The 24,359-nt window shown below is 39.5% G+C and overlaps 1 protein-coding gene across 3 annotated transcripts in view; it reads left to right on the forward strand.

Annotated features, from left to right (window-relative positions):
- Reln (reelin) overlaps nucleotides 1-24,359 on the forward strand; it is a 492,143-nt gene that overhangs the window by 439,744 nt on the left and 28,040 nt on the right. For all 3 annotated transcript variants that reach the window (XM_008830753.2, XM_008830756.2, XM_008830755.3), the window contains exons 47-52: nucleotides 5,462-5,602; nucleotides 6,783-6,960; nucleotides 11,487-11,680; nucleotides 16,228-16,484; nucleotides 20,690-20,844; nucleotides 21,886-22,100. In XM_008830753.2, the coding sequence (XP_008828975.1) occupies nucleotides 5,462-5,602; nucleotides 6,783-6,960; nucleotides 11,487-11,680; nucleotides 16,228-16,484; nucleotides 20,690-20,844; nucleotides 21,886-22,100 (1,140 nt within the window). The remainder of the gene's footprint in view (nucleotides 1-5,461; nucleotides 5,603-6,782; nucleotides 6,961-11,486; nucleotides 11,681-16,227; nucleotides 16,485-20,689; nucleotides 20,845-21,885; nucleotides 22,101-24,359) is intronic.

A 24,359-nucleotide genomic window follows, 5' to 3' on the forward strand; every position in this document is an offset into this window, starting at 1 on the left:
GAGCGGGGGGGCGGGGGTGCTTCATTGAAATTTTTATAGACTATAGGAAATCTCTTATATTTGATGGCTAATGCAATGTATTGAGACTTAGAATGCTGTAGGTTTTTCCCATTACTAGTTATAATTTTCAGCAAAGTTGATTTTTAAAATTTATTTTGCCTAAAAATGAAAACCATTCTCTTGTATTTACAGTTCTCAAATAAAATTTTGACTGTGCCTTTAAAGGGGCTATTGTCCTAGTTTGTCTCTCCATTGCTGTAACAAAATACTCTCACCAATACCAACTTGGGGAGGAAGGGTTTATTCAGCTTACATCTCCCAGGTCACTGTTCATCAGGGAGCCCAAGGTAGGAACTCAGGGCAAGAACCTGGAGGCAGGAACTGGAGCACAGGCCATGGAGGAGCACTGCTTACTGGCTTATTCCTCTGGCCCATGCTCAGCCTGCTTTCATATACAATACAGAACAACCTGCACAGGGGTGGCACCACCCACAGTGGGCTGGGCCCTCCCATATCGCTCAACAATCAAAAAGATACCCCACAAACATGGCCACAGGCCAGTCCTATGGAGGCCATTCCCCAGTTGAGGCTCCCTCAAACCAGGTGTGTTGACACTAAAGCTATCCAGCACAGCTATAGATTCCTTTGACTTATATTTTTGTCTGTTAAAATGCAAATACACAAAGTTAAAGAGAATCATGTGTCAGACCTCCATGTATTTATTAACTAGCTTCGATGCATTACCAACATCGTCTCCTGAACTCCTAATGCCCAACCATGTTATTTTGAAGCAAATTCCAGACATTATATCACATCAACTGCAAATATTGCAGTACATGTTACCAGACCAGGAGTACTTTTTAAACAGCTGTGATGCAGTTGTCATGACTAAAGATGGTAATTTCTTGTTCAACATTTATTCAATATTCATCATCCCTTATCTCACAGAGTATGTCAGATAGTCTTTGCAAGTTAATGTACAAGTCAGTTTAATTGGTTGAAAAGTCTCTTGAGTCTCCTTCAGCCTCTAGCTGTCTCTTCCTCCCTTTTTTGTTGATGGGGAATGAGACAGGGAGCAGTTGTTTGCTTTTCCCCAATGTCACAGTCAGTGGTTGGACCAAGATGATTACAAACTTCACCATTCGTTTTCTACCAAAAGAAAAAGAAAAGCCTAGTGGAGTGGTTCATGTAAATTCTCCTTTGGCTAACTGATTTTGTAAAAGTTGTGATAAAGCCGGGTGTGGTGACACATGCCTTTAATCCCAGCACTCAGGAGGCAGAGGCAGGTTGATCTCTGTGAGTTCAAGGCCAGCCTGGTCTACATAGCGAGTTCCAGGACAGCTGGGGCTACAGGGAGACCCTGTCTCTAAAACACCAAAAAAAAATTGTGATAAAGTTTTGAAGGATTTACTTAATACTTTACAAAGTATTTCCTGGATGCTGGATGATAACTGTTGAAGACAAAGTTGTGGGGCTGGAGAGATGGCTCAGTGGTTAAGAGCATAGACTGTCTGCTCTTGCAGAGGACCTGGGTTTGATTCCCAGCACCCATATGGTGACTAACAATCCAGTTCCAGGAGATCTGATGCCCCCTTTGGTCCTCGTTGGGCATTGCACAACACAGGTACACTTACATACATGCAGGCAATACACTCATACACATAAAATGAAAATAATATAATTTTTTAAAACACTTACCATAGTGATCCTTGCCCATCACATTCACTTTTGTTAGTGAATCAGTGTGTGACTTAGGTCACTGGGCATCGTGGATTAGTTGAAGAGAACACTGACCTAGGGATTCTGTGCATCTCTTTGAGAGGGAAAGTAATGTCAGGGAAGATGAAAATGTTGAGACAGTTAAGCATGTCTCCTCTCAAAGGGTTTTTCTTATGATGATGGTGACAAGGATGATTTCATAGGTAAAAATGAGTTATCCTGCAGAAAACAGCAGAAACTAAAACAATAAAATGTGTATTGAAATCTATTAAAAGATGTGGCAGACGATGGGGAAAGTGTATGGCTTGGACAGGGATAGAAACCATAGAATTTGCAGTCACCTCTTAACAGGTTAGCAATGGATGTTAATCGACAATACTTTGTAGCACTTCAATGCAGTGTAGATGAGGAGGAAATGTTAGAAGTTTAGAAAAGAACCAAAAGGAGAAATTTCAAGGGTAAGTAAACATGAGAAATTTGCTTTGGGGCCATTTTTCCTCCAACTCCAAGAAGCAGCAGCTGGTGACGGCCATCATTAAAGGAACCTTCAGGATAAGCTATGACACCTGCCGAGGGACACACCAAGACACTCATAGGTCTTGGTAAACATGAACTAATTAATTTTCACAACACCCTTGTGAGTCAGGAAACAGCGTTTTCCCAGTGTTACAGATGGGAAAGTGTCAGCCCATAGACGTAAGTGATTTGGTCGTCTGTACAGTGAGGCTGGTTTAGGGCTGGGAATAAGAAGTTTTATTGAAAAGGTTTAGAGGTTGAACTGAACTTCCATGTTCTCATTCTTAACTTTTATTCCACTTCTTCCCCCGAGCAAAAGTGTTTCTTCTTTTTGTAAAGAGCACTGAATAACACATGTACCTTTGTGTTAGGAGTATATAATTACTATATATAGCTACTCCTAAGAATATATAATCATTGTGCTTCAGAGGGTGCCTTCAAAATTGTAAAATTTAACCTCCTTATTATGAGTTTTTGCTGCTTACCATGAACATAGAACTCACGAGTGTCAGAGTACAAATTAGAGCATTCGGTTATCTTCACTCATTGACCAGCTCCAGTTTCAGTGCATTCTTCACATGGTCTCCCACTGACTTCTTTTCTGTGAAACTCCAGAGAGCTGCATTGACTGAAGATGTCAGGGTTGGAAGTCCCCACAAAGGCTGTCACCTCCAGCAATTCATCTGGCTCTTAAATCTCCTATGCAGTCTTTCTGTTCAGTGGCTGCCCAGACTGTGACTGAACAAAACCAGTGATCAGAAAGCCACCACCTGCTAGGCAGCCTGTGCCACCTCTCAGGGGGCTCTCCTCCCCTCTAACAGCCATCAAGTCAATGACCCCACACATCTGACCCCAGTTCCTGCCCATCTAGACTGCAAGGTGTCTTTTATTTGCTTCTTCCAGGAATCTTTTTTCTGTCAATGTAATATCCTTTCAGTAAATGCTTATGAAGTGCCACAGACAGTAAAGTGATAAGTAGAGACTAGAATATAACAAAATAAACTATATGAATGAACACTTTATAGAGTGACAGGCTTTGATGAAACATGTATATGACATTAGGGAAACAGGAAAGTTTATAACTTATTTGCTATCTATAAGCACTGGGGATAGAAAAGAATGTTCACTAAAGGACTACAGAAACACTCCCTGCCACTTAGAAGAATAAATATGAGGGGCAGAAGAGATGGCTCACTGGTTAGGAGCACTTTCTGTTCTTGCAAAGGATCCAATTTAGGCTCCCAGCACCCACATGGTTATTAACAACCATGCGTAACTCCAGTTTCAGGAGCTCTGGCACCCTTTTCTGGCCTCTGTGGGCACTGAATGCACTTAGTGCACTTACATGCAGGCAAAACACTCTTTCACATAAAATAAAATTAAATGACTCAAAATTTTTCAAATAATAAATATGTACATATTGACTACATATTAGAATGCTTGGCTATGAGCTGTGAAAATGTGTTCCACTATGTTGCAATATGTTGCTGCATAGAAACAGAAATAGCTATTAATAAATTGAATCATTACAAAGAACAAAGGCAGTGAGTTGCACAATTCTTGTAAGGATGGGCATCTTCACCATATTGTTCACTGTGAGAACAATGGCCCCTGGATATCAATTCCCTGTCCCTACAGAGCACTGCTCGGTGGCATGTACTGCACAGTGAGTGTACAATATTGAGAAAAAATGGATCAATCAGTCCCACATGCTGCCTTATGACTTAGTGTTCCTGGAAGGAACTGTGTCTCCTAAATACATATAAACATGAATGCATGGCTGTGCTAAATTATGTTAAATAGCATGAACAGTCTGCTGTGAGATAAAGTAATATGAGACAAATATTTTAAAAGGGATCAGGAAGGAAATGTCTCTGTAAAGACCTGACAGTTCCTCTGAGACCCTATAGGACACGGGGAACCCAGGCAGAGAGAGACCACACAAAGGGAAACAGGCATGCAGAAAGATGGGAATGAGTTTGGTGTGCTCTAGAAATGGAGAAGTAATGCATCATCTTCAGATGATGGCCAGGATGAGGGAAGAGAGGAAGGAAAGGCCCCAGCTTAGGCCAAACCTCATGGGCCAAAGAGAGGGTTTGGGGTTCCAGTTCAATACAACAAAAGGTGATAGGAGGGTATTGGGCAAAGAGGATTATGCTGGGGAAATATGGGAGCTGGGGAACAAGGAGAATTGTAGAGAAATCAGTTTGTACAAAGTTGCTCAGGCAATGCATATTGAACTGTTGTTTTCCAGAATAAAAGCTTTAGTACTAGTCTGTTGTATTTTTTTCTATTTACTAAATTTTATAGAACTATAAGATCCTTGCTGTATTTTGACCTTCTTTCCTTCCTGAAACAGATATTTCCCAATCAAAATATTAAATCTTTTAAAGTGTGGATCAATACACACAAATTATTTCCACTACAAGTTGTTTAATGATCACATGAACCCTGGGTATTGTTCAGATTTTACTGCCATCTAGTGCCTCCGGAAACATGTTTATCTGTGTTGCTGAACAAAATGCTCTTCAGACTCTTAGTGAGCAAGTGCATTTCTGTTTCCAGAATAGAGAGCCTCTGAGTCAGTTTTACTTATTTCTCTTTTAATACAACATAAATTAAGCCTCTCTCTCTCTCTCTCTCTCTCTCTCTCTCTCTCTCTCTCTCTCTCTGTACAATTATCTAGGTTTTCATTGATCTCTCTGTTTTATGCTTATACTGTCCCTAAAGTTTCCATTGGGAGAATTCCTTGGGGATGCTATGTGAGGAGGATGTGTGTGTCCGTTGCACTGAAATATCTCACCTTAGGGAGCAAGAGGGAAGGGTAAAATATAGCTCACACTCTGTACTAAAGTTACACGAGGAGTACTTATAGCTGCTCAAGGACAGGCATCTTTTCCAAGTTAATAATGTACTAACAGCCCTGCCTGGTGTCACTCAAAAGTCAGCATTTCATTGTTCCCTTGAGGCTTCCAGGTTTAGGATTAGATTCAGTCTCTGATTTATTGAGTCTTCTTTTGCAATATCCCTGAGTCAAAATGTATGCTAAATGTATTTGGTTGGTTTGATTTTGTTAATCCAAGTTTTGCATAGTATATTGCAACAACAAAGGTTCTTTTCAGAACAGGACTTTTGTGTTGCCCTCCTCTATGCATTTGTTCAAGCTTACCAGAATGTGTTTTCTATTCCACTGCATCCTTCATTGTAAGTCTCTTCTTCTTCCAAGGTCTCAAGCCACTCGTTTCCGCTGGCATCAACCAGCACCTTTTGACAAGCAGCAGACATGGGCAATAGATAATGTCTATATTGGGGATGGCTGCATAGACATGTGCAGTGGCCATGGGAGGTGCATCCAGGGAAACTGTGTGTAAGTTGAATATTTCTTCTGTAAAAGCTTTTGATTAACATGCCATCTCAGAGACTTTTCCAAAAGTTACTTTTTCAATCACTCCCACGTTACCTTGCATTTTACATTTTTCTTTAAATATGATATTGAGCTGATTGAGGAATTAGTGGATATTTTAGCTTCATTCTTGTTTGGAGATTTTGACCTGAACAACAACTATATTGTCGGGAGAAATCTGAATTATAATTGACTATATTTAACTTCCTTTTGTGTTTCTATGATACAGTTTAACCTTGAAAAAAACATTAGAAGTAGTTCAGGAGTTCAATATATTCTAACCAAAAATAATACATCATATTAAGTCTAGATAGATGTAATGATATGCATTTGTCAGGGTTTAGTTGATATTCCCATGTCGTTTACAGAACAAATTATAAGTTGTCTGGTCAATTTATCAGGCATATTTGACAGAGGGCCCTGCTATATGGATGAATGTATACACCACACACACACACACACACACACACACACACACACACACATGCACACACACTATAAGCCTTTTGTGCTTTATTTCTAAGATTATGCTGTTTGATGGGTTAGTAGGTAGAGGCTGACAGAAAACTTGGATTCTTCTCCACTAATCTCCATACCCATAGGAACCTTTCCTTTTATTGATGATTGTATCCCGTATCTAGAACGACCCTGAAGACCCCTAGGTCTCCCAGTCCTGTCCTGAACAAGGAGCTCAGGACTCTGGTCAGAGATGGCAGTTACTGTCCAAAGCATCTTCTGCCATTTGGAACGTGGCCTCTTGGTTCCTAACTGGCTAAAAGCCTCTGGTAAAATGACAAATTTCCTAAATTATCATCACCCACCAAGTTAGTTTGGCAGCTGCAGTTGCATCTGCTGTCTAATACTGTGTTAGGTAGAGACAGAACTTTAGTAAATTGTTTGAAGTTGTTTCTGTCTCTCCACCTGTGACCCAAAATCACTACTTTGGGAAATCCTAGAGTTAGTTCATTCACAACTTATTTTGAAACTGAAGCACTGTTAAGGAGAGCAGGTGATGTCTGGCAAGCTCTGTGAAGATTAGTAACCTTTCATCATCCTGAACTAGGAAAGAGCTGCTTCGTTGATGTGAGCACACATTCAGGGGCTTTGCTTGATGTCGACTTCCTTTCTCTTTCTCCACACCCAGCTGTGATGAGCACTGGGGAGGCCTGTACTGTGATGAACCAGAGACCTCCCTTCCAACCCAGCTCAAAGACAACTTCAATCGAGCTCCCTCCAACCAGAACTGGCTAAGTGTGAACGGCGGGAAATTGAGTACAGTATGTGGAGCTGTGGCTTCAGGGCTGGCCCTCCATTTCAGCGGGGTAAGAGGGTTAGGCTGCTGCTTATTCATTTCACCATCTTCTTAAGTTCCCCCCAGTCCCTTTGAAGTTAAATAGGCAAATCAAGATGCACGTTGCCCATATGCTCAACCCTGTTCACCTTTATACAAATCAAACAGTACTGAATATTTCCAGTATTTTCCTACTCAGTTGAGACCATTTAATTACTCAGGGTAGTGTCAGCATAGGAAACATTAAAGAACATATTTTTTTAATATTCCAAAGAGGTAATTTTTGACACATTTTTCCAGAAATAACTTGAAGCAGGTTACATAAAAATATATACACAATGAAGTCTAAGAGTGGAAAAGTAGGGGCTGGAGAGATGGCTCAGCGGTTAAGGGCACTGACTGCTCTTGCAGAGAACCCGGGTTCAATTCCCAGCACCCATATGGCGGCTATGAACTGGCTTGCTAACAGAACATAGGGTGAGATTTATTTACAGAAGAGTGGGCACCACCCCCATTTATGGCTGCACTGGAAAATCCACCCCCAAATATAAATCCTGTGACTTCCCAACAGCTGCACAAAATGGCAAGAGAGGTGCCTCATGACATTCTCAGCTTACATATCCTTAGCTCCTCTCCCACATGCAGCTAAGGTCAACTGATTGTGTGGGAGGGGCAACTGACCCCCCCATCAACTCCTTGACAAGCATGGGAAGGAGATGTGACTATAGCTTGCCTGCATACTGGTCAGAGGACACTTACAGTTAACACTCTACCCCTTCCTCTGGTTCTTACATTCTTTCCTCCAACCTCTTCTGCAAAAGTCCCTGAGCCTTGGAGGGGTGATAGGTGTGGATGATCCTCCTCCCATCATGGCAAGGCACTGAACTTTTGGGTCTCTGCATCGTCTGTTTTCCATGGGCTGTTGGCCTATTTCAGTGGGATTCCATGTACTACAAAAACACAAACGGCAAGAGGCAAGAACATCTAAACAGTGGCTGCTATAATAACAACCTATGGATGTAAATACAAATGCTTAGACTGTACTTTAGCAGGTGCATCACATCCATCTAATGAAACAATTGCAGTGGCTTCCCCACTGGGGCCTATATCCACCCCTGCCACAGGGGGTTGGCCTGATCTACAGTAACAGATATATGTTCCACCTCTAGGAGCAGGCATTATAGCCAATCGAAAATTTGCTGGTTGTACATACACTAGACTATTGCACCAGCTGGAACATCAAGAACATATTTTGAAAGAACTTACATGGATTTCTAACCTGAGGAGAAGGAGCACTTATACTGTATGGAGCAAGGGGTGGGCCTCCATCTGGATGAAGCTATAACTGAGAACTCTTGAGCTCACAACACATTTAGGGTTCAAGAAGCCAAAAATCTGGGAAATGAGCCTCAGTGGTTCCTGAATTTATTAAAAACATTCTGAAAATAGTAATTGTCAAAAATTATATTAAACATTTATTAGTGGAAGCAGCAATGTTGAAAACTGTCATTGAGAAGATTTATAATCATTTTATTTTGCTGCCAAAGTTGACCTTTTTCCCCTTATTTATTTTTTATTCTTTTTGAGATATGGTTTCCCTGTAGCCCCAGCTGTCCTGGAACTCACTGTGTAGACCAGGCTGGCCTTGAACTCACAGAGATCTGCCTGCCTCTGTCTCCCAAGTGCTGGGACTACAGGTGTATGCCACCATGCCAAGCTTCTATTTTTTTATTCTTATTTCTACAATTAAGTATAATCAGCTTCCAGCAGCAAGCATCAAACTGAAGGTTACCTTTGATTCCCATCCAGGAATATCACACATCTCTTTGCCTATAAGATTCTCTTTTTATAATTTTACATATTTTCAATCAGATCAGTGTATCTGTAACCATTTCTTCTTAAAACTTGAATATTATTCTTTGTTATTTTTAGTGTGTTATATTTATATATTGCTTTTGTCTGCCAAAAATAACTGAAGAGTCAGACATTTTCTGCATCCATTTTTTTGTATGTTTGATACTGTTTTAGTTGTTATATTTTTATTTTAATTTTCTATAAGTTTTTACTTATCTATAAGCATAATGTAAAACCATTATATTTTGTTATGTTTTTGTTTAATTTTTACTGAATTCTTTTGTATCTCATACACAATATCTTAATCATCTTTATACTCCCTTCCCCATCGGCACTCTCCCATAGTCCCCCACTGGATTTCCTGCATTCTGTCATTTGTGTTATGGCCTATCAAGTCAAGTTAGTAACCCCTGACATCCTTCAGAAAACAAATTTCTCTAGTATTATAATTAGATAGGCAAATTAGTTTTAAAAGATAACCAATTCACATTCAACTGTTTATTTTTCTACTATGCTCTACCATAGAGTTTGTATTGGTGCCAATGAAGTATTGATATATTATTTACATCCAATATTCTTTTTGTGACTTTTTTTCTTAATTTCATGTATGCATAATTTTTTTACCTTTTACAAAAACTTTATTGAGAATTTCATACATGCATATAAGATGTTTTGATCAAATCCATGCCCACTCCTTCCCCTCCAACATTCCCCTCTCTGAAGAGGCAACCCTAAAATCTTTTAGGGATTAGATACAAACTCCCAAATACTTTTGACATTTTGACATTTTTGGCCTTTGGAACAGAGTGTGTTGCTAACAGGCCCAAGGACATTTTGACTTTTAGCCAAGAAACTAGCTACATTTCTTTGGAGCCTTTTTACCCTAACTGCCTATCCAGTTCCTACCTTCTATTCTTATCACACAATCCTCTGAACGGGTTACCCAAATTGCCAATAGGGAATAAGGATGCAGACCACTCTGGCTTCTTCCATGCTGAATAGGGATGCAGGGTGAGGCAACTGGAGTACCCCTTCAGTGGGCCTATCTAAAAGACTCCCAAATTGCATAACTCTTGTCTCTAAGGGGAGAAGAAAGTCCTTGAATCACGAATGGGAGATGTGAAGGAGAAGCAAAGGCAAGAGTAATTAGCATTACAAGTTCTAGACAGGAAACTAGAAAAAAGTCAGAACATGGCAGTTTGCAAATGTTCATAGGAGAGTCCACTGGAGTTTCTTGACAATGGCTTCCAAAAGCATCCCTCTATTGGGTTCTTCCTCATTTTTTCTTTTGTCTTCCAAGGCTGGACTAGTTGGCTAGGAAGAGTGGCTGGATACTCAGGTGAGGGTCCAGTGACCCTGCTTGGCACTCTTTTAATGAATGAGCACAACCATCAACAAGCCCAATTGTGACTATGCTTATCGATCAGGCTCAGCCAAAGTCATGATGATGGTAGTTATTTCATGCAGAAGGGACTGCTGTATAGCACCATCTTATTAAAAGGACCACCACACGGAGGCAGGATCCAGGAACTGTCAGGCAGTCCCCTGGGTTCTCAGGCCCTCTGGTAGTTGGAGACCAGAGGGATGCCAGATCCCAGCACTCTCTGGAGGTCTGCTGAGCTATGAGCCACTACCCCGATGGAGGTCTGAACCCCTTACATCCAATATTCTAACCCAAGAGTAGCAAGAGTATCCGTAGCATAGTTTTTGTAGTCACAAACACTAAGAATTCATGTTCAAGATACTCTTCCTGCTCTGAACTGGAAGTGGTCCAGATGTCCAAATATACTAATAAATGCCTGCCTCTCAACATTAATTGATAATTAATATAAATGACTTTAAAATTAGCTATAATATTTAAATAAAGGTCATTATGGGCTGAGAGATGACTCAGTCAGTAAGTGCCTGCTTTGAAGCACAAAAGACCAGAATTTGGACACCCAATACCCATGTAAAAGTCAGGCACAATTGTGTATGTAATCCTAGTGTTGGAGAGGTGGAAACAGGCAGATCCCCCAGCCAGACTAGCCAGTAAGTGAGCTCTGAGTGCAGTGAGACCCTGTCTCGAAAAATAAAGTAGAGAGTAAAAGAGGACACCTGACATCAACCTCTGGCCTCCACCTGCATGTGCACACAATATGTACATGTACAGACACACAAAGCATACACATGAAACACACACATAACACAAATTTGAATACATAAGTGAATAATTTTAAAATAATTTTATATGAAATTTTCAACTGCAGTCATTTTGAATTTTCCTATTAAAATAGTTATGTAAAAAGCTATTTAATTAATGGTTGTTGCTTTTTTATAAATTGAACAAATGACAACTAATAATTGGAAATATTTTAGTAAACATTTTGGATAGTTAATTTAGTTCCATCTTTTACTTTACTTGTAAAAAATATATTAAAAGGCACCCTCCTTAGAATACAGGACCCTCTGTAATTAAGTCTTGATTACTGAAATTTCCAAATTCAACAAATATTTGCTGAATACCAACCATGAGCTGGGCACCATGCTAGGAACTAGCATAGTAAGAGAGATAATACCAAAATAAGTATGGAAATTCATGGAACTTGAATCACAAAAGAAATATTTTAAATACATGAAAACTAAAGAAAGTCTGTAATTTGCATTATCTGCAATCAATAGTCCTTATTACTGTTTTTTTCCCATTCTGTTCCTTTTTCTTAGGGTTGTAGCCGATTGTTAGTCACTGTGGATCTGAACCTCACTAATGCTGAGTTTATCCAATTTTACTTCATGTATGGATGCCTGATTACACCAAGCAACCGTAACCAAGGTGTTCTCTTGGAATATTCTATCAATGGAGGCATTACCTGGAATTTGCTAATGGAAATTTTCTATGACCAATATAGCAAACCTGGGTTTGTATTCTATTTTATCTCTAATAACTAAACTATTGAGCAAAAATGTTTGCTAAGGCTACGAGTAAGTAACCAGTCTCAGGCGACTAAAAAGACCCCTAACTTACTCATGATAAAGGACACCTCTGGGAGCAATGTAAGGAAAGGCTTCTAGACTGGATAAATAGCTAATTTGGGTTTTTATTTTAAGAGCTTTAAATTAGCTTTCATATCCCTGAATGAGATTAAATATTAGACCATAATGACAACAGTAAATAAATTTAATGCAAAAATCCATGGAAATGGGCTGTGAGACAGCTCAGTGGTTAAGGACACTGGCTGCTCTATAGAGGACCTGGGTTCTCAGCACCTACGTGGTGCCTAACAACCATCTGCAACTCCAGTTCCAGGGAATCTGATCCCCTCTTCTGACCTCCACAGGCATTGTACCCATGTGGTGCACTTACATGCATATTGATGAAGCACTCATACACATAAAATAAAAAGTAATAAATCAAAAAAATTAAACCATAGAAACTAATGAATAAATGATAATTCCAAAAATATTTGGAGAAAACAGAAACACAAATGCTTTTTATATAGTATCTTCCCAGTTTTAGATGAGTCTATACTAGAAAACAACAATAAAACACCAATAGGATAGAACTATCCTTAAGACTCCTAGAGCCTATTTTTAACTCCTTTTTAAAAACCTTGAACAAATATCATGTGTGGATCATTTTAAAAATTCTAAAAAGACCCAAGGCAATCAATGTGAGCAGTTGGGTAAGTCAGAGCAAGGCCAGATGTACTAGTCCATACCTGTAGTCCTAGCTGTTCTGTTGGCTGAGGTGGGAGGATCACTGGAGCTCATGAATTCAACACCAGCCTGGACAGCATAGTGAGACCTCCATCGCAAAAAGAAAAAAATAAATGAAATAAAATAATAACGTCAAATGGGTAGTTAAAAGTGAAAGGGGTAAACTAATTAAAAAGGAAAGGGAAAAAGAAGAGAAAGGGAGGGGAAGGGAGAGAAAAGAAATGCAACCTAATCAAGAACCAATCCCTCATAGCATGGCTGTGGTACTTATGAACTCACATTAGCTGTAGTTATCAGCACAAGATCGAGCATGATCAAGCAAGTGAGCATTTCAGCATAGATAGGGGAGGGTCTCATGAGGCTCCAAAGCCAGCTGAGGAGTATTGACGAGTGATGGCTGCTGGGAGAGGGTGAGTCATTTTTCCATGGGGATGTGACCATGCTAATCACCTGCTGGTGCTCCAGTGACCGGCCACATTCATGTGCATGCAGGCAGTGCTGCTTGGATTCAGTAGGTTAGAAGAGGACTTGAAGGTTTGGAAGAGGAAGTATTAGAAGTATCAGAGTGGAGGGGAAGGGGATTAGGGTTGGATATGCTCGTGATACATTGTCTATGTGCATGAAATTGTCAAAAAATAAAATATACAGTTCACTTACTATTAAAAAAAAACGCTTGTGACAAGCCAGGCTAAAGACTGAATTAAAAAATAGTTTTGTAAATGATAATTTAAATGCAATATAAGTTAATTGGTTCTACTGTAAATGACAGAACTTTCAGAGTAACTGAAAAAATATGTTTCTCTCTTATGTAATGAGATCCTCCAGCTAACCCAGGGCTAGTCTAGCAGTTCTGTATGCACCTGAGACCCAGGATCTCATTCTGCCACACTCAACATACGACTTCTATCACATGGTCCAGAAAGGTATCCATCTCCTCCACCTTCCCACCAGTAGGCAGGAGAAGAGCACAGGGAGGATGAGCTGCCTGTCTTTCAGCCAGCTCCTAGCAGTTATACACACTTCCATTCTCATAGACACACTCAGATGAAAGGAAGGCTGGACTTGTCTTTATTCTAGGCAACTAGTACCTCAGTAAAAAGATAGGCTGCAATCATGGCGGAAGACAGGAAAATAGTAATTGAGGAAATATCTGAAACCTACTACAAGCAAACTTTTAAATCCTGAATTTACATTAAAATTGGAAACCAACAGAGGAACTCAAATAGTGCTCTGCAAGTGTGAAGACCTGAGTTTGACCCCACAGAATTCATATTTTAAAAGCCAGACATGATAGTGTGCCTTTGTAATCCCAGGAGCTTGCTGACCAAACAGTGTGGCATAATTAGCAAGTTCCAGGCCAGTGAAAGACCTTGTCTTAAATAGAAAATAGACAGGACCTGAGTAATGACACCCAAGATTGGTCTCTGGCCTCCACATGCACACACACACACACACACACACACACACACAGATGTACACCCCAACACACAAGAACACGAAATACACCAATAAAATTGAAATAGGTAATTAAAATAGAGTTGAAAGGCCACAGATTTGGGTGAAGTACAATTATACATTCCTCCAGAAAATGTTATTTAATTTATTTCAAATGTTATTTAAATATGCCATACCCATGGAATTAAATGGTACATTAAAAAAAAAGAATTGGGGGAGGGAGCTGGCAGTGAGTAAGATAACTTACTACATAAGCATGAGGACCTGAGTTCAAATCCCCAGCACTCATGTAAAAAGATGGGCATGACCACACATATGTCAGTAACCCCTCACTGTGAGAGCAAAGAGAAGAGGATTGCCGGGGTTTGCTGACTGCCAGCCTAGCCCCAAGTTCACTGAGACACTCTGTCTCCAGGGAATAAGGCAAAGGGTGATAAAGCAGGGAATCCCACACCCTCTTCCAGCTTCCACACGTGTATATGTAAATACACCTGCATACACACATGCATATACACCACAACATAAACCACACACAAATAATAAGAATAATAATTCAAAAGAGGGGGTGAGCAGATGAGCTTCAAAATTGAGAGGAGAGACATGAGGAAATGAAATTTGGAGAAGACTTTGCCTCAAGGCTGATGGTCTCTAAGAATAGCATGCTGGTAGCAACATAACTGAGGCTCTAAAGTTCACAGACTACATTTTTCCTTACATAATGTCAATACTCAACACTCCTTCATAGTCCAAAGCATGTGCAAAACGATGGGCGTAATCAAGCAGTTTTTCAATTCCGAATGTTAGAAGGCCATGAAAGCATCCTAGTTGGTGTCTATCTAAAATGCTACCCACTATGCTAGGCACTGTAAACTCAAAGAAAAAACAAGAACGAAGGCCAAGTATGTAGCTCAGTGGTAGAGTGCTTGCCTAGCACATACTGGGCCCTGGGTTTGATCCCCAGTACCAAAGAGAAATACAAAACAGGAAAAACAAAATCAACAACAACAAAATAGCATGTAAACAAAACAAAAATAACTAAACCTGTTTAATGTGAGCCTCAAAGAGTCTTGAAGTAACTATTATTCCAGCCCTTAGTTTTAGAGTTCATCATAGAATGAACTTGGATAGTAGTGCTAAACACTAAAAAGCAGATCTTAACATTATTTCCAGGTGGATCAACATGGATTGAAAAAATGGCACTCTGTACACAGAACAGAACGGTGAGGAACTGTTGCCCCAACAGTTCTCATGAGTATAAATCCAAAATGTTGGCTACATTCATGGCTTTTAATGTATAATTTTAATAGAGGAATATTGTATGCCTCATTTCTTGCTAACAAAACATTTTATTGGAACATTAAGTTATCTGTTCTTGGTGACTTAAGTCATGGAGATATTTTGGGTTTGTCAGCCCCATTTCTCATTTATTATTCTTTAGAATGTTTTCATTAAAGCCGATAAACAAAGCAATGTCTATACTACAGGCATCTGAGATCTGATTGCTCTTAGGCTCAAACATCCTACCACAATCCAGTGTCCATCTACCAAGCCAACTGCTGGCGTTCAGCAGATTAGAATAAAAACAAGGTGCCAAGGGAGAAAGAAGGATAAAACCAGGAAAAAATAAAGTCAATAATGGTGCATATTTTGTAGACCTACAGGCACCCTCTTGGGGATGCAGAAAATGGTGGAGTCCCTCTAAGGTCTGCCCACAGGCCCTTGGAATACATCGCTAGCTCTGTGATTCTTGCATTTTTTTGCATCCAATTTCCCTAATTTAGTGATTCCCAAGGCTTTGTAAAATCAAGTCAGTTAATCATTGTTTGAAAAATGGTTTTAGGGACTCAGGAGATATCCCACTTGATAAAGTGCTTGCTGTGAAAGCATAAGGACCTGTATTCAATCCCTGGCATCCATTTAAAAGCCAAATGTGATGATGTGCACCTATAATCCCAACATAGGGGAGGTGGAGACAGGAGGATTTCTGGAACTTACTGGCCAGCCAGTCTAGTCAATCAGTGAGCTACAGGTTCAGTGAGAGACCCTGTTTCAAAAATAAAGTGGAGAGTCATGAGGAAGATACCTAACATCAACCTCGGATTCCACTTGCCCACACACACTTGTATACACACACACACACACACACACACACACACACACACACACACACATTGTTTTAGCTAATGTATAGCCCTCACCACCCTGTGACGTATAGCATCTTAACACTGCTTACAGATCTTCTCATGTGAGATATTTCACAAATGTCTTTCCCACTCATATTATTTTATTTTAGGTTTGTGAATATCCTTCTCCCTCCTGATGCTAAAGAGATTGCTACTCGCTTCCGCTGGTGGCAGCCACGACACGATGGCCTGGACCAGAATGACTGGGCCATCGACAATGTTCTCATCTCTGGTTCTGCTGACCAGAGGACCATCATGCTGGACACCTTCAGCAGTGCCCCAGTACCCCAGCATGAGCGCTCCCCTGCAGATGCTGGGCCTGTCGGGAGAATTGCTTTTGACATGTTCATGGAGGACAAGACTTCAGGTAACTTGTTCACTAATGCCAAACAAAAAGCAGCTGACATGCAGTGGTTTGGATGTGGGACTTCTCCCAAGTGAAAGTGGTTGCTTTCCAGACGTTCAGATGACATAGAAACAGGAACAATGGCATCATCCTTTTGTCCTTCCCAACCTCGCCATTTGACACCTCAATCTTTACTTTCAGTGTAAGTTAGACAATGTATTTTAATAAACAGCATTTTATTGACAGAATGCTTTTCCCCTTTTTTGAAATATTCTTGTTTCTGTGTTTACTATTTCCCACTTTGGGTAGAAAAGCCATTTCCTGGTCCTTCATTGTTGTTTGTTTTGTTTTTGTTTTTAGAGACAGAGACTCATTCTGTAGTCCAGGCTGTCTAGGAGCTCCCATGAAGCCCAGGCTGACCTCGAAATCATTGCAATCCTACTGTCTTAGCCTCCTCATTCATTTTTTAGTATCTAAAGGCAGACAGATGTGTTTTCTATAAGTCAGCCACTTCCATCGTGGCATTTCATGGTCCAGATCATGTCTCAGGAAAGCCTGTCACAGGTCTTGCTTGATTCTTTTGCTAGAAATAGTTCAGTGGTATGGCAAGCTAGGAGGGACTGTTCTCATTTGAATGCTGTATTTGCTTTTCATTTCATAATACTGCCCTAATATTTTTTTAATATTTTATTTATTATTTTTATTTTATGAGTGTATTGTCTGCATGTATATAAGTGCACCCATGTCATGCAATGCCACAGAAGTCAGAAGACATCATCGGGTCTCCTGGAACTGATGTCACAGATAGTTGTTAGTCTCCATTGGGTGCTAGGAATTGAACCTGGGTCCTCTGCAAGAGCAGTCAGTGCTCTTAACCACTGAGACATCTCTCCAGCCCCAACACTGGCCTAATAATTTTTAAAGTGGTGTCTTATATTGAATCTGTGTCCTTGCTATCCCACACGCTTTGGTTATAATGTGTAAAACATGATCAGATACACAGTAGTGATCTGATACTCACACCATGAGTATGTCCAAACAATTAAAATAGATATTGTGCCACTATATCTACTCAGACAGTAATACGAAATGTCTCATCCAACTTAGCTCTAATGTCTTGCACAAAAAATATAATATGGACAGTTTTACAATAATGAGTACCTTCCAGAGAAATGGCATATATAGGGGAAAACTGAATTTAAGGAATTTTAATAACTTAAAATATTGAATTAATGTTTTAAATCCTGGTTCTTCCCATCTCCTTACGTGTCTGGCAAATAGAAAAAGCTTAAGATGTCCCTCATCCTTATCAAACATTCTTATTCCCTAAGAAGGTTACTGACATTTTAATGACCTAGTGGTACGTGCCTGTAATCCCTGTCTTCAGGAGGCCAGGGCAACAGGATTGTGAGTTTGAGGCCAGCCTGAGTTACAGAAAGATATTATGTCCCAGAACAATAATAAAGTGGAGAAAGAGAGAGAGAGACTAAGGGGGAAGAGGGAGAGGAAAGCAGGGAGGAAGAAATGTAAGAGGAAGAGCAGAAGGTGGAGGAGGAGGAGGAGGAGGAGGAGGAGGTTGAGATTTGCTTACTTAGATCTTATTCAAACCTTTTCTAAATAACTAATATGATTTCCATGTGTAATGGTTTACATAAGTGAATTAATAATCAGAAGAGTTTACATATTGCGTCTGTATTAATAAAAGCCAATATAGGCTAATTTGTTAAGTACCTAATATACTGGATTTTAATTTGGATTTGATTCGTGATAAGTACTCGAAACACATTTTCTAGGTCCTATCTTGCAGAAATAGTGTTTCTAGAAACTGGAACATCTTACAGCAGCTTCTGATAGTACAGAAGAGATTGATTAAGTTCCCTGATTAATCCTCTTCCCTCAGGACTGCAGAGCTCTAGCATAAAACACAATGCACAATACAGAATAAACTGGAGTATTCTTACTGGAATTCTAATGTGTGTGCACTGTAACTCTCGAGGCCTGTATCTGTAATATAGGGTTGAACATGACTCCAAATCCCTCGGAATGGAGACATTGATAACAGTGTTGCATTAGCAATTTGAATCCCAGAGATAAGCTGCTGCTTCTACAAGCACACATTATGCTCAGACAAAATCAGACATACCGCGGGTGAAGGAAGCCTGGATTACATGGAAATTGCTTGGTCTCTTTGGCCCCTCTGAGGTGATCCACCTCTGCTGCTGGCACGCTGGCCTCAGACCTCTAGTTGCACTTGTTCATCTCCACTGTAGATGTGGGGCTGACTAAGAAGCTTGAAAGTTAGAACTAGAGATCAAAGTATATCATCAACTAGATGCAATTTGCATTATTTATGATTTATATTTATTTATATATTTATGTTTCATTTCTAACCTTTCTGTTTAGCAATTGTGATGTAAAATTACTCCTTCCCACTGGGCATAGTTATCACAATATCTAGGACGTTAAGGCAAGAAGGTCTCAAGCTCAAGGACAGCCTGGGCTACATAGGGCATTCCAAGCCAGTCAAGACTAAAAAGTGAGGGGCTGGAGAGATGGCTCAGCAGTTAAGAGCACTGGATGAGCTTGCAAAGGACCCAGATTCAGCTCCCAACATCCACATGGTGGCGAACAGCCACTTGTACTTCTAGTTTCAGGGGATCCTATGCTCTCTTCTGACCTCCATGGCGTTGCACAACACAGATACATGTACATACATGCAGGCAATACACTCATATACATAAAATAAAAATAATAAATAAAATATTTCAAAGAATAAAAAGACTAAATAGTGAAACTCTGCCTGCCACCCCCTAGAAAAGAAAACACCACTTCTTCTAAAACGGACTTGTGAAGGAAGTACATATATGTGTATTTGTATATGTATGTTTGCAGGAAAGGTGGGGATGCAGCACAGAAGATGCGTTCTACAATAATTCGTATTCTTGCTTCTTAAAATACTTGAAGTTTTCTTTGGAGTCTTCCAAATTTATTCCAGTTTTGGAATTTTTTGCTCAATGCAGTTCATCAAAGTGACTGTTGATCTATTTAGAAGAGTTTAAATTTTTTAAGGATCTGCATAGAATACTTAAATATCTATTCCAGAATATTCAAATGTTAAGAATATTGGTGAAACTTATTATTTTAGAGCTGGGCTGGAGAGGTGGGAGATAATCTGAGTTTCTCTTTTGTATGTTTGTTTGAAATAGAGTCTTAGGTAGCCCTGACTGCTCAAACTTGCTCTGTAGCCAAGGCTGGCCTTGACGTCCTAATCCTCTTGCCTCCACCTCCCAAGTGCTCAAATTACAGGTATGCACCACCATGCCCAGCTTAATCTAAGTTTTTTAAATGATCTCCTTATAACATCTTAATTTTTTCCTGGTTAAGTACAACTTCAAAATGTACTTTTGATAACAAATTGTATACTAAATAGTTTTAATTTTCCTCAAATAGTGTCTGAGCATCCAAAATTATTTGTTTATCTAATTAGAGTGGTTTCTAGGATTTGATGAAGGGAAAAATAGGGAATCATTTTGCAATGAGTATAAATTTCTCTTATGTATGATGAATAAATTCTAATGATATTTTGTACGACACTGTATGTATTGTTAAGAACACAATACTGAACTAGGCGTAGTAGTTCATGCCTGAAATCGCAGCACTCAGGAAGCTGAGGCAAGCGAATCACCTGGGATACATAGTGTATTCCATGCCAGCCTGGGCTACAGAGTGAGACCGTGTCTCAAAAAAAAAAAAACATAATCGATAGAAGATAGACAGATAGATAGAAGATGGATAGATAGATAGATAGATAGATAGATAGATAGATAGATAGATAGATAGATAGATAGATAGATAGATAGATGTATATATACATGTTACACTTTGAAATACATTTAGGAGCTGGGCGTAGCAGTGCATGTTTGTAATCCAGCACTCAGGAGGCTGAGGTAGCATGATCAGTCCCCATCCCTGAATTCAAGGCCATCCTGAGCTATATAGTGAAACTCTATCTTAGACATGTCACTCCCCCCCCCGCCAAAAAATGTACTAGGTATCTCTTAGTTACCTCAGTGTCCATGTTTCCAAAATGACATCTTTATATTAGTGTAGATTTTATGTATCATATCATATGTAGGAGAGATTTCTACTTAAAATAATTCTAAGACTTAAAGTGAAATTTTAATTTTTTGCTAAATCTGTTATCCATTTTTTTTCTGTTTTTTAAGTGAATGAGCATTGGCTATTCCATGATGATTGTACAGTGGAAAGATTCTGTGACTCCCCTGATGGCGTCATGATCTGTGGCAGCCATGATGGACGAGAGGTGTATGCAGTGACCCATGACCTGACTCCCACTGAGGGCTGGATTATGCAATTCAAGGTGAAGCCATCATGATCTTGATTACATAAATAACTGTACATGAGCGATACCAATCAGAAGCATAATAGCTTCAAAGATCATCTAATATTTTGTTGACTTACTGTATACTCTAAAAAATAAAATTTAATGTTAAAGTGACACACAGCTCACCTAAATATTGCTTAATGATTAAAATGTTTTACTTCTGAATATTTCAAGGTGAAATTTTCAAAGTTTTCATATAAGTGAATATATTCCCAGTCAGGATTATATACTTCTATAGAAAAATATTGATTTAAAAAAATGTAAGGCACTGATTGCAACTTACTGAATTGAATCACTATGTATAAAATAAATTGGCCAGGTGTGGCATGCATGCCTTTAATCCAAGCACTTGGAAGGCAGAGGCTCTTGTTTTACAAGAGCATCAAGATATTTCTAGAGAACAAAAATTACAAAATATAATATCAGCATTAGAATTCATGCCAAGATCAACTTTGGACAATATTTGGCCAAGATTTATTATAATGAATTTTATCTATGTAAATCCCTCTGTATCACCAAACCCATTATGGCTGTGTCCATCAGTACAGGGGCTGTGTGTTTGGTGAAAGTACCTCTTGCTATCACTTCATTGCATCTTGCTTGTAGGTAAAAGTGATTTATTAAGAGTCATAAATTGTACAACAAAATAGTCAAATTGGTAAAGCTGTTAGCAATTCTTCTTGGTCAGGTATTCTGCCAAACAGAAGTACCAGACCATTAACAAAACAATTTATAAGAGTGGGTCCAGGCCTTGCAAGGCAGGCAGCCAGCATGGCAGAAACAAGGGTTTCAGCTTCTCCCCAAACTCCATACACAATATATTTGGCACTTTCTACAGTTTGTCACCTTGGGCAACCATGCCAACCTCCACTGTCCATCAGCAGAGCAAATAATGAAGTTGAAAATACAGTTGGTGTGTATCAAGTGATCTGTGGCTCTCTTGCTGCCAAGTCCTTTGAACAGAAATATGTAATATGGTTTTAATGCCTTGATGATCTTGATTTTTCTGTTTATTAGATCTCTGTTGGATGCAAAGTGTCTGAAAAAATTGCCCAGAATCAAATCCATGTGCAATATTCTACTGACTTTGGTGTGAGCTGGAATTATCTCATCCCTCAGTGCCTACCTGCTGACCCAAAATGCTCTGGAAGTGTTTCTCAGCCATCTGTATTCTTTCCAACTAAAGGATGGAAAAGGATCACCTATCCCCTTCCTGAAAGCTTAGTGGGAAAGTAAGTAGAAAATTAAAATAAAAGCGAGGATGCAAATAAATATCCAGGAGTCAAACAGGGGAATTCTTGTCAAGTCTAAAATTACACGCAGTTGTGAGTAAAGTGCTCTCTTCCTAACTCTAGATTCCCTAATTGGTGACTTCCATGATGAACTTACTTCAGGTTGTAATCCTCAGACTTGAAAAAATGGTCCTTGGCGGCAGATTACAAGTTAGAACCAGCCAGTGGGAACAGAGTGATAACGATTTGCCTGGGAGCCAGGTTCAAAGACACATGCAACCTTACTGGCCTTGTTTGACTGGAGTTCAATATAAACATGTTTTCCAAATCCATGACAGAGTGGGGGGCAAATCCTAACTTATACTATTTGTATAGCTCCTAACTTCAGGCTATTTGTAAAAGCTGGATGGTAGGTTTCATTTTTCTCTTATCACAAAGCATTATGTTCTGCACCTGCAGTGAAAAGTAATTAGCCTGGAACAGTGTTGAGCCAAGGCGATTAAACCAAGCTCTGGAAAGTCTGTGGATAAATTATTGTAAGGTAATTCCAAAAGAGTTCCCTTCTACTGTAAAATTAAGAAAAGAGATACATTAAACAAAATGACAGGTGTGCTTCTACTAAATTAATCATATAGTCTGGCTGAGTGAAAAAGCTTCTTGGGAAACAGATGATGTTATATGACCAGAACACAGGAACTTTTAATAAGGTGCATTCACACACAGAGCCTTTCCAGTCCTGTAGATATCAGTACCAGTTTCCTAGAATGAATCTAAAGAACTTGTTCAGTTAATATGCTGGGAGGTTAAACTTTGACTCTTTTTTTAAATTTTATTATTACTTTATGTATGTGAGTGTATTGCCTGCATGTAAGTGCACCCATGTCATACAGTGCCCACGGAGGTCAGATCCCCTGGAACTGGAGTTACGGACAGTTGTTAGCTGCCATGTGGGTGCTGGGAATCAAACCCGGGTCCTCTGCAAGAGCAGTCCATGCTCTTAACAGCTGAGCCATCTCTTCAGCCCCAAACTTTGACACTTTCAGCAGTAGATTACAAAAAAACCCAGTCCACTTTGGCTCAATTAGAAATGCAATGCAATGTGTTATATCTGCAAGGAAAGAATCCAAAGATTAGTAGACTCTAGGGCTGGTTGATTTGCATGTTTAGGGTACTTTCCAACAAGCCTGATGACCAGAGTTCAATCCCCAGGACCCACACCAGCACATTGTGGAATACATGCATGCATCCATACACACGTTTGTGTGTGTATACACACACACACACACACACACACACACATAAATGAAATAATTAAAACAAACTTATTTTTTAAATGGCTTCAAGGAAACCATTCTCTTGCCCTCTTGTCCCTTGCTGCTCTGTCTGTGGCACTGTATCTTACTCAGCCCTCTGGCTGCTTCCCCTATTGAATATAAGATGACTTTCAGAAAACTAGAGGAGAATACTAACTTACCTATGTCCAATTGGAGAGAGAAGGGTTGATTTTCTCTTCAGAAGGGCCAGAACAAGTCCCTCCTTGACTCATATTGCTACAAATTAGACCCTTCCTAAGCCTTAGTAATTTGGGAGTCATCTGGAATAAGAGGAACCACCACCACAGACTGTTTATCCTCCTGAGCTTTCTCTCTCTCCCTCACTCTTTCCTTCCCCTGCCCCATTATAATTTGTACCAGTTAAATGCAAACATAGTATTTGTTCAGATCAAGGAGTTTTACTGTTGTGTAACCCATGTAACACCACCATCATGTAAAATAAGATACAGACATTTACATTGCCCCAGAAAGTTCTTTCATGTACTTTGTAAACCAAAATTGTGTGGCTTATTTTAATATAAGGTTAATTAGAGCCTTGTTTTTTCCCAAGAAGACAGAGAACAATGATGAAATTAAAAATCTCTGAGAAATTGTCCTTTAATATAACCCTTTCAAAATTGTTTTCTAATTAGCATAGTTACTCTGAGAATATTGATCACCTTCAGGGAATTGAGAAGTTGCTGTTTCCCAACTGCCTGAGGGATGTTTGCATGCTAACAAAGCTCTGTCACAGGCTTCGATCACCTTCCATAGTTTCAGAAATGTAGTTAGTGAATCTGAATTCCCTCACAACCACTGAAGTCCAGTTCATAAGAAACCTTATTTTATTCATCCAATCAATAAGTGGACCAACGAATTGAATAGAGAGTTCTCAGAGGAGGAAATACAATACATACTTGGTCAGTTAAATACTTGAAAAAGCTGT

The sequence above is a fragment of the Nannospalax galili genome, unplaced genomic scaffold (assembly GCF_000622305.1).
Source record: "Nannospalax galili isolate Female #2095 unplaced genomic scaffold, S.galili_v1.0 scaffold312, whole genome shotgun sequence".
Lineage (NCBI taxonomy): Eukaryota > Metazoa > Chordata > Mammalia > Rodentia > Spalacidae > Nannospalax > Nannospalax galili.